General features: G+C 37.7%; 1 protein-coding gene across 1 annotated transcript in view; it reads right to left on the minus strand.

The window, feature by feature from the left end:
* Positions 1-17,081, minus strand: part of MYO5A (myosin VA) — a 93,784-nt gene that overhangs the window by 16,549 nt on the left and 60,154 nt on the right. Inside the window, exons 21-30 of the mRNA XM_067305795.1 lie at positions 13,713-13,952; positions 12,943-13,191; positions 11,329-11,422; positions 10,311-10,459; positions 9,455-9,568; positions 6,897-7,043; positions 6,035-6,088; positions 5,081-5,308; positions 2,339-2,439; positions 1,680-1,760 (exon numbers count right to left, since the gene is read on the minus strand). Of these exons, the coding sequence (XP_067161896.1) occupies positions 1,680-1,760; positions 2,339-2,439; positions 5,081-5,308; positions 6,035-6,088; positions 6,897-7,043; positions 9,455-9,568; positions 10,311-10,459; positions 11,329-11,422; positions 12,943-13,191; positions 13,713-13,952 (1,457 nt within the window). The remainder of the gene's footprint in view (positions 1-1,679; positions 1,761-2,338; positions 2,440-5,080; positions 5,309-6,034; positions 6,089-6,896; positions 7,044-9,454; positions 9,569-10,310; positions 10,460-11,328; positions 11,423-12,942; positions 13,192-13,712; positions 13,953-17,081) is intronic.

A 17,081-nucleotide genomic window follows, 5' to 3' on the forward strand; every position in this document is an offset into this window, starting at 1 on the left:
CACAGCTTGTCACTGGTTTTAAAGGTTTAGACAAATTTTACTTCTAATCATATCAAATCAGCAGTGTAAGAGGAGGAAGACAACATATTTGGTTAAGCTAGGACACTGTGATATTAACAGAGTAAAATATTTTTAGTTAACTGTTCAGTCAGAAACTGAAACATATAACTGCAAGTACATATAAATAATTTTTATTTTTACATCAAAACAAACGTTCTGAAGACGGTTGTCGTTTGGGCAGGAAACTTAACAACAGACCCAAACCCTGGACTGGGATCCAGGAGGGTTTTTTTTTTTTTTTTAATCCCTGACTCTGCCACTGACTCACTCTTTCCCCTTGGGCAAATCACGTCTTGAACTCTTCTCATGCGAAATGGGGATAAGACCTAATGACCTCCTTCAAAGCAGTGCTGTGTGAAATAACTCGTATTTGCAAGGCACTGTCCAAGGGCTCTGACTCATAATTTCATAAATATACACACACAGGAAATGACATTAATAGTGACTACTAGTGTTCAATTAGACAAACTTTCAGGGTTTAAATATGCATAAGGCAGGCATATTTATTAGTAAGTAGACTGATCAAGCACGCAAGGGCAAATAGTCGTTTACCTGCAATGCTCTGCCATTTAACAAAAAGCTTGTTGCCTCTACAGTACTAGGACAAAAAAAAAAAAAAAGAAAGAAAAAAAAAGAAAGATGCAGAGCGATCACTCTCGCATCCTGCTCTGCAGAACGCAGGCGCTACGTTCGATCTTGGCAGGCTTACAAAACAAGCTTAGGTTTAGATTTTGTTAGCATAAGAAACAGAAAGACAGTAGTTAGTAGCATTCATTGCAAAATACCTCCTTTTGTAGTTACTGCTACCAAATGTGTATATTTAAGAAAGTCAGCACTGCTGATCTATTGAATTAGTAGGCTGTACATGACTACGAACTGTTTTGGAAGTCTGGGACACACTTATGCATACGGAGAGCCAGATGTGCACACACAGCTGGAGTGAATTTACTAACAAGGTGAATTCCAGCAGTTCAATGACAAGCATGCAGTCCGTGCACAGGTCGCAGCGACTGTACCGAGGTTGGAACAGTGCCATGACGAACCACAGATTACTTCTCTGTTGATTATTTTGTGTGCGCTACATTTTGAATCTTGTACAAAGATGTGGGAGAGGAACGTTAAATCTACTGAACTTCAGTTGGAATATGGAGAGTAAGAAGCATAACTATCTGAAAGTGAAGTGAATGCTGTGGCTATCCAAACAATAGCTTTATAATTACTAAAATGAAGGTACTTGTCTAAGCTGAAAAACTGTAAGGAACATTAATTTCTATATCCAACATAAAGGCAGACAAACAATATACAGTTACAAAACTTTTCCAGTGGTGCAGCTGCTGGTATTTTCTAGTCTATGTTTGTGCAAGTATTTTTATGGATTATATATTAGCTGTTATCACCACCTTAAGTTTTTAATGATATAATTTGACAGGTAAAAAGGTTTGGGGACTAAGTTTGGGGAAACTCTAAATTTGTAAAATTTATGATGAATTGTTTTTTTTTTTTTTTTACCTATTAGTGCATAAGAAATACTGTAGCTAAAGCAAACCCATAGCAAGGGGCACAGTTAGCTAGAAAAGAAGATGCAAATGAAGAAAAAAAAATCTGAGAAGTCTGATAACCTGTTGGCTTGTTTTAACCCTTCATAAACCAGCCAAAGTTCTCCGTCCTCATTCAGCATATGATAGTCCTGGGGAGATTGTCTTCCAAGAAAAATGTTTAAAAAAATACAAAAGAGATACATGATGGTGATGAGATGACATGTTAAGGGCAGTACACACTAAATTACAGTTGCTATAAAAGAGAAACAAACAATGCTCTAAAACTGCTTAGCAAAATACTTCTTGTGCTTATACCTATTTATTCTTAATGATTAAATTTGGTTCTCAGTGTTAGAGATCATAGCTGGTTACAGCATTTCATGATTTTACAGTATGTGTATTATGACAGGTTACTGTGACAACTACTGGATAATGGGTAAAAACAGCATGGGGAATGGCACCCAGAAACAGAGAAGGAATGTCAAAAAATAATTGTTTGAGCAATTTAACCAATTAAAGGTTAGACAGATGGAATCCAGGAAGCTTGATTTTGCATTTCCCCATTGGTTTCTAATCCTTTCGAATACTGCATACAGAATTTAACTCATCAAATTATATCCCCAACTACAAGTGCTCTCAAAGAATCTAGGCTTACATGGATGCAACTTACTGAATATGATACACTGAGTGTGTCACAGCAGACCCCAAATGATTGTAAATCAAATAAAGAGAACTCATACCTGTTTGTTTCCTTCAGTCCAATATATGCCTGGGCTATTTCTCCTTTGTCTTTCATTTTCTGCACATCTTCCAAGAGGATTGTAGAATCTGTCATCGTATTCTGGAAAAAGAATTTCCAGAGTCATTTCCAGGGTAAATTTAACACTGCAATCGTCCTTTGAATCCACATTTTAGTCACTTTATTCAAATGGAATCTCACTCCTAGAGAAGGAGTTAAAATTAGTGTGGGTACTTGGGGAGCAGGAGTCTGGCCCATAATTTCTACGACCATTTGGTATATCTTTTAAAATGAATGCATGCAACGTGGAAATATCAGTCTGTCTAATAAGCGTGTACGTGTGACAACCTCTTTTCATTTGTTCATCATGTAAAAGGAATGAAATACATTTCATAAAATGATGAATTTGCATTTAATTTTGAATTACCAAGAACAGCTGCTAATACTGAAAGTGAAGAAGTGCAATTTTGCAACATGTTTACACATACAGCTTAGTCCTATTCGTATTTCTTAAACCTAGCATTACACGTATTCTCTGGAACCTTGCAAATAAGCTCTGTTCCTCCCTTCATGTATTTTAAGTACTCCGGCAAAGCTGGAAGTAATTTACAAGGACTGGAAATTTTTTAAAGTTGGTTATCATCATAATACCATTTTGTTTCAGTTTGAAATGTTTACTACCACACTTTTCCTTTTTCTTCAGTAAAACTTGAAACTTTTAACTGGTTTTCACAGTCACTTAAGCCAGTCTGATCTGAGCCTTATGCCATTCCTGTGGATGATAACAGTGAAACCACAAGACGCTAATGAACGTAAGAGATGGAATTCTGACTTCTCTTTTTCACTTTCAAAACAATTAAATGCCATTTCCCTGACCAAAATTTTACAGAATATCGGCTGCAACAATTTTGTGCATTTTGTACGGTTTTGGAGCACATCTTGTATAATGTGGGTTATCTTCTACAAAAACCGTAAGGTTCTCATCAAATTATTCTCAACATCCTTATGAAATCTTTGTGATTTTTTCTATTATTATTTTATTATACAGTAAAACTGTTGTAATGTCATTTGCCAATCCACCAAGCTTTAGCAATCTGCACATATTTATTATTTTTGTGCTGATGAAAAGAAGCGCTAATTACTCTTCTATCTTCAAGAACACCCCACATGCTCTAGTTGTAACATTTAAATTACCAGCCTTCATTTAAAGTCAGTTTGTTTTCTCATACTCCTAAATACTCCCAAATCAGTGTTGCTCCTACTCTCCAAGCACACTCAACAAGATATGTTGACCGAGTTTGCTAGATAGATTTGTGAGTTTTTCCCTTCCTGTTCAGGTTATTATAAACCAGCAACTCCAAATTGTTACATCTGCTTGTTTCAAAGTAACTTGTTACCTTTTGGGAGAGGGGGAGGTGGGTGGAATTAGGGAAGGGATAATGAGAACAGCCTCCTCAATAACAGCAAAGTGTGAGAACAGCTTCAACAACATACAGGTTATGAGATGCAGGGAAACAACAGCTCAAGTATTGGTGAGGTTTTTTAGCATTTAAGAAATGCTAGTTTATAGCTGTGAAAGAAAGTATGTACCTTATCCTCCTGGCAATCAAATTGGTAGGCAGGAAAGAAGAGAAACAGATCATTAAAAGATTCTGTTCATGCTGCAGCTATCCAACCTAACAAGCAGAAGCTATATGCAAACTGTCTATTAGCCATCCCCCTGTCACCTTTTTATTTCTCTCGTACAGCTGTCAAAACAACACTTGTATGCCACCTTTGTTGAGAATAAGTCACTCAAGGATTTAGTATTCAAGAATTTATGTTCTTAATATTACAGGAAAACAAGATTTTGTTCTCTTTATAATTAGTCATTTAAAACAAGATATGTAGACCTCCATGCATCACAGACTTTCAATCTATTTAGCACAAATATAAGAATATCTTTGTAGTAGCAAAGGAAAGAGGACACCTTTGTTCATTCCCTGCTGAGGTCATGAACCACTAGATACTTCAATTCAATGGAAATGACTAGTTAGTGGATTTACCTGATACTTTTTTTTAAGCTGAATAACTCTTATTTTCAAAGCTATTACTTCCCATTAAAGAGAATAAGTATTTCATCAGAATTAGAGCTTTATTTTTTATTTTAGAAATATGCATTTCAGGGATTCTGATGGCATCTACTCTTCTCAACAAAAACACATGATACCTATCAAGCAATAGTATGGAATTTATACACCTTCATAGGTTGCCTTTATGAAATTTTATTGCTATGTAAGCGTGATCATCTACGACCAGGCGTAAATTTGGAGCAAAGGGTTCCTTGTACCTCCTACTGAAGTATTAATCAAAAGGATTCCTAAAAACTGTTGTAAACTTCCCAGTCAAGCTACATACTCAGTAGAGAAATGATACTTCTCCAAATGAGAATTATTTCTGCATTGTTAAGAGATTTTCAGGAGATCCTGGCCAAACCACCAGTATCTGCCAGTCTGGTGTGACTGGTATGATATCTTTATATGAATGCTGGTAGACAAGACCAAAATTGGTTGATTAATAGAATCTCCCAATTCTAACTGTTGCAATTTGTGCACTAATAACTGATCAATGGATTGCACCTAGAAAGGCTTTGAAGCTTAGACCATTTTTCTCTGCCTTTTCAAGCATGCTGCTAAGTTAATTAAAGCATCTCAGTGATGCAATTTAACTTTACTACCCAGTACATCTGCTGATTATTATTTACCTTGGGTTGAATAGCTTCTTTCTGGCTAACCAGCTGAGACCTTAGGATGAGGACTTCTTCCTTGCGCACTTCAAGCTCTTCACTCACTGAAGTCAGCTGATCCAGCAGGACCCTATATGCAGGGGCACCAGGAGCAGTTACCTCTGGAGATCGCGTTTCTGTGAGGGCCTTCTGCAGCTCATTCAACTCATTCTTCAGTTTTTTATTCTCAGATTCAAGTTCTTGACGCTGCAAGAAATAGGGACAACTCCTTCACTCAGCATTATTCCTACATGCCAATAAAATACAGCCATGAAGATGGATAGAGAGGGTAAAAACTATGAGTAACTGTGACAAATCAGTCACTCGCTCCCTTAACCCTGGCTTCTCGACTACTGTGAAGAGTGCCTGGGAGGATTTCACTAATAGGGCTACCTTTTGTCCGAAGTGCCAAATCAGAATACATATACATGAATCATATAAATTTGATGGAAATCAAATCATATAAATTTCATGGAAAAAAATGCACCTATTTTTTCCCCTATTCTTCCCCTAAAAAAAAGCAGTTCCCAACAAACAGTAGTCAGCAGGCTACAAAGATTCTGCAGCATTCAGTGATACTGGGAAATATTTTTATTTTTAGTGGTCTAAGATATGCACCAATTTCAATAACGTGTTTGGAGGAGAGGGCTACACTCACCATTGTATTTTTGCTCAAATTAACTTGCAAGCTGTACTAAGCTGTCAACAGAGAACTCCCCCTGTTTTAAGGGGATCTTCTTGACCTGCAGCCCCAGCCACACATTCTATACCTCAAAAAGGGCAATCCTACAATAAAAGGCTTATTGGGGAATTTTCATTCTATTTTCTCCAGCTAATATACTGAAACAGGAAGGCTGATGTAACTTGCTGTGCTAGCAAGTATAATTGGTGGAACATTCTCACTAGAAAATAAAATAAACTTTCCAGAATTACCTTGAGTGACTCATACTCCAACTCAGCACCTCTTATTGGGGGCCTTTCCTCCTCCTATGAAAGAACACAAACAGCAGTGACAAACAAGCCAATCTTTTCTATTCTTTAACTGGGTTGAAGCAGGAAAAGGAGAGGAAGCATTTTGCAGCCATAAAGGGAGCTGACATTTTTTTTTACTATAAAACTGGCAAACACTTATTCTAGTACTGCTGAGGGCTTAATGTGGAATATTGGCATTACCTCCTTTCATTTACTTATGGGTTTATGACACATAATTAGTTAACATAAACAAAGTCATTTATAATCACACTAATGTAGCTGGTAACGAAAACAGCAGAATTACTGAATGTCAGGAAGCTCAAGAAATTCACTGGTGAAAGGTAAACAAGAATCAATTGCCAAAATTGGTTACATATTTTTACAAGTACTTGAAGAGACCAAATCAGAGGACAACTTCAAATAAAATCTGCTAAACCTGTCTAATCTCAGTGGGTTGGCTCTGCATCCTGTTTCAAACACTTGGCCATATTCTTACTCTGCCTAAAATGAATAATTACTTATTCCCTTCAGGGTTTAAGTAGATGGGCTATGTAATAAAAATGGCCCTTTTTTAGCAAAGGTCCCAACCACTTTTGGTTCCTGTTAACTCCAATGAAGGAATCTCAATGATGCTGGAAAAGAAAATAAGCAGTCCCTAGTACCAAGTAGTGAAAGTACTGAGGTATAAAACTTGTTGTGGTTAAATAAAGCAGTACTATGGGAAGATAAGAATTTAGTAAAAGCCAGTCAGCATTCACACAGTTGATATATCACAAGAAGGGATACTCTGGCATCAGCATTTCATCAGCTAGAAGGATTCCACCTTAGCCTTAGCGCGCAGAGCCTGTTCTTCCTTTCTGTCCAGTTCGTCCTGCAGGGATTGCTTTTCTTGCTCCAGCTCCGTAACCCGTTTTTGCAGCTTGAGGAACAGAGACATATCCAATGGTGCCTTTTTCTCACTTGGTTCCTGCTTTAGAAAGACCAGAAGGAAGTCAATAAGTATTGCATTTCCACATCAAAAGGAAGCACTACTGTGAGTAAAGAAGGGAAACAGATTGGGGAAAAGAAAGGAACACAGAAATGTTACTTGATTTGGAGAGTTGGCTGTGGGCATCTAAAATGTTTCATCAGCCATCAAAAGACTATTTTTAAAAGGGATCTACTATTATAAGCCATATCTAAACCTAAAGTCTAACAAAAGAAAGCACTACAGACTAGCAGACAGCAGGTCTATAATTAAGCATACCTTTTTTTCTTACTCATTTGGAAGGGGAAAGGAGAAAAACATCTGTGGTTAGACTCGCTTGGAAAGCAACCGCAGATAGAGGCTAAGTTTTTTCTTTTTCAATTATTTCTATAGCAGGTTCTTTAGCTAAAGAGAAATCTCTATGCTGATTATAGATTTAGACCCATGATTAAGCAAGGTAATTTAGAGGGACGTGAAATAAAAAGGTACCGGAAAATATATTTTATGTCCTTTTCTTTCTATTATGCTAATTAAACAGTCTGTACTGGGACAAATCCACTAGCTTTCTCAGTATTTGCTGGGCAAGGACCAGCATTTGTAAACTGAAAGTGCATCAGAAATTGTTCATCAGCCATTTTGTACTTTATGTAGCAAGAAGATTAAAGCATTTACTATGAAGTGCACCATAAAATTTTGAAGCCCAGATAAGGAACTAGAAAATTAATATTAACAACTGTAGCAGACAAGCAAGCCTCGCCACTTCCACCTCATCTGCTTTCACAGTTGAGGGGAGAGTCAAACTACAACAACAGCTCAGGAAAAAAAAAAACCAAAACATCAAACAAACAAAAAACAGACATTGAGATATTTCACTTTACTGTTTTGGATTGAAATGACCTCTACTTTCTCCATATGGCTTTGTATTGTTAATCTATAGTCAAACTGGAGTTTGAAATTTTATGGGGTTAAATGAATACAAATTTAATCTTCCTGGTGCTGCATTTACACACACTCCTATGCAGGTTACTTCTTTCATTTACATTCTAAAAAACCAAAATTGTTACAAGTGTGATTCTGGCTCTAGAACATCAATTAAATTCTATTAGCCAAGGGAAAAGATGACATTTGGCTCGTATGTGAAATTCAATCACATGCAGTTGCACCTTCTTTTTCCAGACTATCCATGAAGATAAGGGCATCTTTCTGAAACAATTCTGCAAGGTGAAAAATGTAAATGGAAAGGCATGAACACTCCAAAGGAGTCTGCATAGAATATGACTTCAGTATGAATGTGTCACAGTAGCTGAGTCCATGATAGAAAACCATTTTCTTTAGAGAATTTAAAAACAGTAATGGAAGTAAATAAAATGCAGCTACGGACATAACCAACCAGGACAGAGAGCAAATGGGTAAGCTGTGTGAATGATCACAGTTAAGAGTGAAGCAGGAGTTTAAAAAAAAAAACCCAAAATCTCCAGTATGCGCAGGGAAAGCTATGCATGTCCAAGCAGTCAAGCACAGTCAGACCATGAATATGATGGTTCTCTGAGGTGTTAGCAGTTCTAGCTTCTGTGCGACTACGTGGGAGGGATTTAAAGGGAAGTTATCTTCGAAAATATTTGGAAAATAGCTTGGAGTTACACCATAATTCATCTTTCTAAAAATTTTTCAAATAATCTGGGATTTGTATCACTGCATACGCAAAGGGATAGTAAATTGTCTGAGTTCTATTTTTCCATATGAAATAGAGAAGAAAAAAAAAATCAACACGAGGTTCTCAACCCTAACAGTCAACTGACTCTATGCAAAAGGTTCAGACCACACCTTTTAACACAGGCCTTTAGGGATGAGGAATACTTAAAGAGTTGACACGCACTCTGCTGACTGTCGCTCACACATACAAGAACTCCACCGCGGTCTTTTCTTGAACTCCTACAGCAGTTCTGCTAAGCTGAGAAGACATCAGCACCATAGTCTCTGTGGCTCTTTTTCCATCTGGGCATGTGACTATTAAGTAGGTGGCTAACCACTCTGTCAGTTTTAACCCTTAAATATAATATTCCTAGAAGTCTTCTGTTTTTTCTGAATTGCCACTTTTGTACAAAAAGGTGATTGTGCTTGTAAAGGCTGGCAAGCAGGTGTCTGACAGATGCAAATCAGCTGGATGGCCAAGCATCTAGGCTACACTGACTGTGTTAAAGAAGAATTCTAAGCATCCTTTCACAAAGCCTTTTTATAGAGGACTACAACCAACTACAGACTAAGCTTTTTGTAAAGCAAATGGAACAGGATGGATTGAAGCACTAGATTTCTCAATATAAACATTTGGTGTTCAAAAACACACACAAAAGGAGATGGGAATTAGTTCAACCATCGATCAATGAAAAGTATGTTGTTGTTTTTTTTAATGTTACCTCCATCCTCAGTGGTAAGTCTTCTGCCTCTGTGATCTCAGAGCTGAAAGTATATTCAGACTCATTGCTACTGTGAGTTGAATCCGTTCTTTTGTGTCCAGGCTTGGGGATGCTCTGGAGTGCAAATGAAACAAATCAATACTACTATATGTTTTTCCTACAATTGTCTGTTCACAACCTATAATTTAGCTTGTAATATTTGGTGTTATTTCATAGCTAGCACAATTTATAAGAAAAGGTTTGTGATTCTGGTCTTTCATGCTGCCTGAAGCCTGTGAGCTACAGTTCACAATCAAATATATGGAGACAGGTCAGCTCCTACTCCACTGACTATTTGCTGTCGAAAGCAGAAACAAGCAACTATGCAGCATTTTGTGGGAAAGAAAAGCTTGGTTTACAAGGAAGGAACAGGCAGGGTAGGAAAGTAGAGGCAGCAATTCTCTGAAATTCCAGACACTGCAGTGAGGAATACTTTTTCCTCCCGATGCATAAAAATAGCCCTAGAACTACTGAAAATTTAACAGTGGCTGAATGTGGTACAAATGGCTCCAGCACATGTTAATAACTTTAGGGCAAAATGAAGACAGAAGGCCAAGTCACAGCAGAACTTTAACTTTCTTCCACAAAACTGAAAATAAAAGATTATTCAACCACAAATTTTAAATGGTTTTGATAGTATAGTGTGTTTTTGCTGAGCTAATCTAATTAACCAGTACTTCAAACAACAAATTCCGTTTTCAGATACAGGTAACCACCACACAGCTGAGAGCCAAATCAGGTCCTAAATTATACCACTAGATTCTGCTAAAACACACTCATGAGCAACTTTTAATTTCTCAGATCTTTATCCACTTACCACCATTAAGTTCATTTCATCCTTGAGATCATCGTAACGCTCTTCTAAGCGGCTGAACTCATTTAGCAGGTTCTGATACCGTAACCTTTCATCATTCAGATCTAGCTCCAGCTGTTTCGTTTCCTCCACTAGCTTCTTCTCCATTGTCTCTGTGATAGAGAAGAGGAAGCCAAAGTGAGAACTCCATCTCTACCTCACCTGCGATGCATCTGTTCTGTGGGTACAGGAGGTGTGTACGCACCAGGAACATAGAGGCTGAAAGAGGTCTGCTATTTGAAACTGGTATGTGGTATTTGTGCTTCCGTAGGTAAAAATATAGCCAAATACACAAAGGACCAAAGACTTATTGTGGTAACCACAGCAGGGTTCACAGAAGGCTTCAGTCAAACTAGTTATTCTTCTAATGCCTTGCATTAGTAATTCCAGGGGAGAAAAAGAAGGAGCACTAGCCCAATGCTGTATTATGTACAAAGCAAATGTGAGATGATCTATGCCTCAGGCACACTGATCCTCCTCATCCCAGCTGCCTCCTACACACCCTTCACATCTAGAGCTACAGTCTTCCAGCTGCTGACTAGGTAGCAGTAGCACTACCTGCCACAGCAGCGGGGAGGGCTCAGAAATTCTGGCTCATACTTAGACCCCTCCAAAGAGTTAAGAGACTAGGAACTTGAGTGTCTGCCTGCTCATGCAGTACATTTGCTTCCACAGTTAGTAGATCACATCAGAAGAATCCTGCTGTAGTAGGTTCACTGTATTAAATAAAAGAGCCTTCATTTATAAAGTAAAATGCTTTGTTAACAGCAACCCTCATCAGAAAGACCCCAAACCCTTAGGACTTTCTGGAAAATCAAATAGTAAATAATCATCATGCAGGTAAGTTCTTAAATCAAAGAAATCAAACCATTAAACTAAAAAGGAATACAAACTACAGCAGATTAGCCAAATCTAGCCAAGAGAGTGTTGCTTTACAAGGTAACATCAAGTATAAAACAAGAGTGAAGAGAACAGTACCAACCTGTTATCTCCCTTGCCTGGTCATGGATGCGACGGTTCAGCTCCTCCTTTTCTGTTTTCAGTAACGTGTTCTGCTCTTTCAGTTCCGATACAAGCTACAAAGATAATAAAACATTTGATTGTCATCAGAATGCACTTAATCTTCCATCACTAGCCCTAACAGCAACTGCACCCTTGTTGTAAGAGTTCAAATACTTAGATTTTTTTAACAGTTCCTCAGAGAATGAAGCCAGTGAGCTAAGTTATGACATTGTCATTTCTCAAATTACATTTAATTCATGCCCCACTGCAGATTCTCCCACACATTCTACATCCCATTTCTGATTGGATGCTGAAACGGACTTAGACCACTCCATTGTGCCATAATATTTTCCAGTAAAATCCCCAAAGATGTAATTTATTCCTTAAAATAGAAATATTCCTAAAATAGGCACAAATTCAGTAGTTCTGTCATATAATTCCATTGCTTTTGGTAATATTGTAATCTAACATCTTGCCTATGCACAAAAGTTGAACCACTTTAACCATGCCAGGATTTATCAGGTCCGCATTTGCCTCTGTTTATGGTTACCATACATTCACTGCGCTTAGTGAACTAATATTTTTTCTTATGCTCATCTAATCTTGAATTGCACCATTGCAGCATAGCATAATGAAGGCATTGATCTTCCAGTATTCAAAACTGGCACTGTATCAGCAGGTAATTGTGACAAGAAACAACTTGCTCGATATGCTCGTGGTTAAAGCAAAGATGAGGGATTGGTCAAAACCTGCTAAACTAGTCTGTACACACACACACACACGTGTCCGTTTATGTGTGTTCAGTAGACTAATTGTTCAAATGAGGTAAGATAAAAATAGGTACCTTTGAATACTGCATATGGGACAGACTTCTGAAATCTAAACAATTTTGTTCTCTAGGTAGGTAAAAGGATTTCTTTGTATGAGCGCTCTGTCTCTTTGATTGAGTGAGCTTGGATATTTGGATTTGCAAATATTGTCAATATTAAAACCTGAATAGATGTGGTACCTGTATTTATATATGAAACACAGATTTAATATACTCCTCTAGCATAGATGCAGTTACTTAGGTACCAAGCCTATTCACAGTCGTACAGGTATAATATTACTTAAAAATATTGTAAAAATATCAGTCACACAACTGAAGGAGGTAAGGCCTCTGTAAATTTTCTCATGCAAAGCACCTAGAAACATGAACAAATAAGAGCATTTGCTTTATTTCTGTGCTTTGCAGTAACATACCTCCTGCCCGACATCAGCTCTGAATGCTACATAGGAAAATGTTACAGGTCAAAAACCTGTGACACGGACAAGCAGGAAAGCAGCAGCAGGATTGTTCTTAAGGGTTCTGAGATCTATCTAAAGTGACAGTACATTGAGCCTTCTTCTAGGGATGCTTCACTGAAACACTGCACATTGTTTCTGCGGGAGGATGCAGCACAGGCTGCAATGAAGGAGAAAAAAAGTGACAATTTCAAACCCTAAATAAGATGCTAAACTCCATTAATAAGATGTCAGCAACAGTGGAATAAGAGGGATTGCAGAAAAAAGAGATTATGCCTAACTCTGTAGTATCTGGGGACTGCACACTTGCCTGCTCAGTTTCATGTTTGTATTTGTCTGCCCACTCCTCGATGGTCTTCTTCTCAGACTGAGTTTGGTGCAGCTCCTTCCGGAGCTTGGCGATCTCCTCCTGAAGGCTGAGGACACGGTTGGTTGCATTCTTAGCCTCCTCCTCACTCATCCGAAGCCTTTCCACGTCACTCCGCAGCCTCTCTGTCTCCGTACTGTACGTGATCTCCAGGCTACTCAGCTTCTCCAGCAGAGATTTGTACTCTTTGTTCTTTGCAAAACACAACACAGATATAGCAGCAGTTGAAAATATTCTGGATTATTTGCCTTCTATTTGCCTATAGAATATACCCAGACAAGGGAGCAAAACAGCAGTTTCCCCATTTCCAAAAAGCTTCGGTCTGTTTTTGCAGATTTGCTTAAAGAGGTGACAGAACAGTCCAGTCTCTAAGCCTGCACATTAATGTCCTGAACTCAAATCAGACAGAAAGCCCACATACATCCAATACGATCATCTCGCCTTTCCCTTAAACCAGAACTGAAGTGTTTCAGAGGAAACACTGAAGCTAAAGAAGCAGATGTTTTCTCTCAGTGTTGCTGAGAGATACAAATGGATGTTCTGTTTCAGTACTACTGGCGTCTCCCTGCCCCATCTATCAAGGTTCTTCAACAAAGTAAAAACCTCATCCCTTACAATGAAAATTCAGCGCATTTTTCAGTGAATGCCCACAGTGCTACTGAGGAAGATGACACAAGACTTCCAAATATCTTCCCTGAGTAGGGAGCCCTTACCTGCTCATCAATTTTTCGTTGCAGCTGCATGATTTTGTTCTCCAAGCCAATGTGAAGCTTCTTGTAGCGTTCCACAGACCGGGCCTCTATCTTCAGTTTCTTTAGCTCCCTCTTGGCCATCATGCGCCGGTAACAGCATTGCAAGTAAACAATTGCCTTCAAGGTCCTCTGGTAGTGCACTCGAGCCAGCCAGCCTCTTACATGTTTCTGAATAATAATAGACTTGTGCTCCCGAAGCATCTACAGTTAAGAAAAAACAGCACAAGGGGCATTAGAGTTGCAAACTACACCTGCTCAGTTAAGCAGAGTCCATAATGAGAGGTGTAAAGATGATGTATACCTCCGCCTGAAAAGAGAAACTGCTGGTGGAGTAACAGGAAATGAATATGGAATGGATTTTAAAAAAAAAGTGAAAGGGAAAAGAGGACAGGGATAAGGAAGAAGACTAGGAAGGAATTAGATGAAAAAACATGCAAAGAAGGAACTGGGAACATATTGAAAAAATGGACATTCCTTTGTGTTGATGTCAGATCCAGGCTAATTACAAAACTATATGGTACCTGTTGGCAAGATTACAAAATACAATCCAGATGACTACTTGGTGTTGGGTGTTTTTTCTTGGTGTTTTTTTTTACTGTATCTTTTATCTTGAAAATTCTTAAAAACATTGACATATGCAGCATAGGCTTCATCAATACACAGTTTAAAACCACACTTGACACACAATGCAACTACTACGTGCTAGAATCTAGAGCACATTATAGCAGCTGCTAACAACAACAGCTGTAGTCTAGCTGAGTAGACTACAAGTTCCATTCCATTTTCCATTTTTCCCCTTTTTATGGAATTTCTTAGACTAGCCTGCATGGAAAAATACTTTTCTCTCCATTTATTCTAATCAGAAATTTTATATTGTATTAATTCCAAACTATTTCATGGGGGAAATTTCACCCATAACTTTGAGGTGCAAAAAAAATGTTTTTCATCATTTTTCAAGAACAACAGTCAAGAATGCCAGCAACTTTTGTCAATGTCATAGCCAGAGATTTCCACTAGGAAGATTCTACTACTTGGTTTTGGATCCTTCCATCACCGATGCTATCAGAGACTCCCCCAAGGTCTGGAGGACCCGAATTCCAGTGGACCACAGCTATGCTCGTAGAGCATGCCCAAACTCACAAGACTTCCATGACTCTGAGAACTTTGGAGTTCAGCTAATAAAGCTTCTGCAAACTAAACAGTTTTGTCCAAACATTAAAACTACTTAAGATTTTACATTACTTCCTAGATTTGATAGTTTAAAGACTGTATACAGTTCACATTCTTGCACTGATTTACAACGAAGTTGATAAAACAAACTAGTAGTCTAAGAAAATTTTCTTTTATATTTCATAGCAAACAAACTGAAATGTGTTACAAGTGTTACACTTTCATATCAATGAATCAAACGGCTCAATGGCAAAGCGGCAAGATTATAAGATAAACAAACTTTCTCCCTTAGCCATTTATTTTTAAAGAAAAATTGAGGAACTGAAACAACAGCACTAGATTAAATAACACACCTAGGTAAAGAAATAGATCTATTAAAAATACAGAAGGTCAAAAGTCAAAGTCCTTCAGAGTATATGACATGCAGTCAGCTTTCCTGACTCCTGTTTCCCTTCCTACATGTTTACTGGAGTAGTTCTTCAGGTTACCTGCAGACGCCTTAATAACTCAAATACAATTTGTTTTCAACAATATTTTCACCTCAAGTTTGAAAGCAACAAGTCACACAAAATACCTCCATTCTGTACAGATGGTCCTCATTTGCCAGTGAATTCTTAGATACATGTAATCCAATGGTAAAACAGCACACTCCAAAAAAAGATGAGAGTATCAGGAAATTTACTTAATTTATGAGATATTTCTCAGGAGAGCTTATGTAAAAGCTGTGGAGGAACTCAACTCCTTGTTAGACTGACAAACACATCACTCAGGCAGCAGCTTTCCCCAGGACGTATGAAATAGATGATTCAACCATTTTAAATTCCTTGTATTAGTCATGTGACTGCAACACATGCCTTCTGTTATAAAAACAACAACAGATACCTTTCACAACCCTAATGAACAACACGTGTATCATATATTACTTAGAGAGTCACAGTTCAACCCAAGCGTACTGTCATAGGACAACCTTTCAGTTTCGCTCAGTTGCAATCGTCATGAATTTCAGAACCACCATGTTAATCTTAGTATGGCAGAACTTGTGTTTCTTTCTATGGCCATCCCTGTATCTTAGTTTTAATAAAATTCCACCTTCCAAGGACAATGTGAACACACTACACATAAGACAATTAATATACATTCCATCTGCGTTACCAGAATTTCATGTTTTACTACAGTGAACAATTCATTGCTCTAGGGGGATATTCCCTGACAGGCAAGTCCGACCACCTCTTATGGTGACTTCTCTAGAAATCTGCCATCTCTATTAAAAGGGAATGTAACTGGTTTATAAAACACTGCGCTACAGGACAGATGCTGTGTATATCACTCACATGACTAATTTCAGGTGTACAGAATCATCTCCCAGTTTCCTAAGGGTGGCCTTCAGTCCACATATTGATGTGATCTATCTCTCAATTTAACATGAAGTTTATTCCTTTCTGTAGATTAGCTGAATCACATCTGTCAGATTACCGTTAAAAACATGTCTTATATCTTCTAACAACATAAAATATGGTTTATAACACTGAAAATGCTAAAAATTCTAATAAAAAGGCAAATACATACCTATAAAAAAAAGACAGGTGAGTCAAGCACAGGGAGCAAAACTTACTACCTAGAAATTCTGATTGGGGGTTGCTTGTTTCCAAACCTTCTGGTTAATGTATGTTAAGATGCTATGTAGACACGTACACACATGACTGTAACTTTAAAAACAAATAAACATGTGGAACATAAGCACTAATTAACTTTTGGGTTATATACCTTTCATATCTGTTTGAGAAAAAAAACAGAATCCTTCGGATAACTTTTTGGTGAAATATAAGCTGATTTTTGAACCTAGTTCTACACAATTCTCATAGACAAAAGAGCCATGAAAAATGCTGGCATTTTATGGTCTGTTTGAACCATAATTTGGTTCCAGTCCAGTAATCACTGAAGAATAAATTCTAATTTCTCAAAGGAATTTTTTATTTTATCACAGATAGTCAGGAAAATGTTATCAATATATCACCAGGACAGGGTTATATCAATTCCTCTCCAAAATGAATCCAGCATTAGTACATAAAACTCCCCAAACACACTAAAGTTTTAATCTTCTATTTTTAAGGGTATCTGCTTATTAACATTCATCTCATTCAGTATATTCTATCAACCCTT

Source organism: Apteryx mantelli, chromosome 15, assembly GCF_036417845.1.
Source record: "Apteryx mantelli isolate bAptMan1 chromosome 15, bAptMan1.hap1, whole genome shotgun sequence".
In the NCBI taxonomy this organism is placed as follows: domain Eukaryota; kingdom Metazoa; phylum Chordata; class Aves; order Apterygiformes; family Apterygidae; genus Apteryx; species Apteryx mantelli.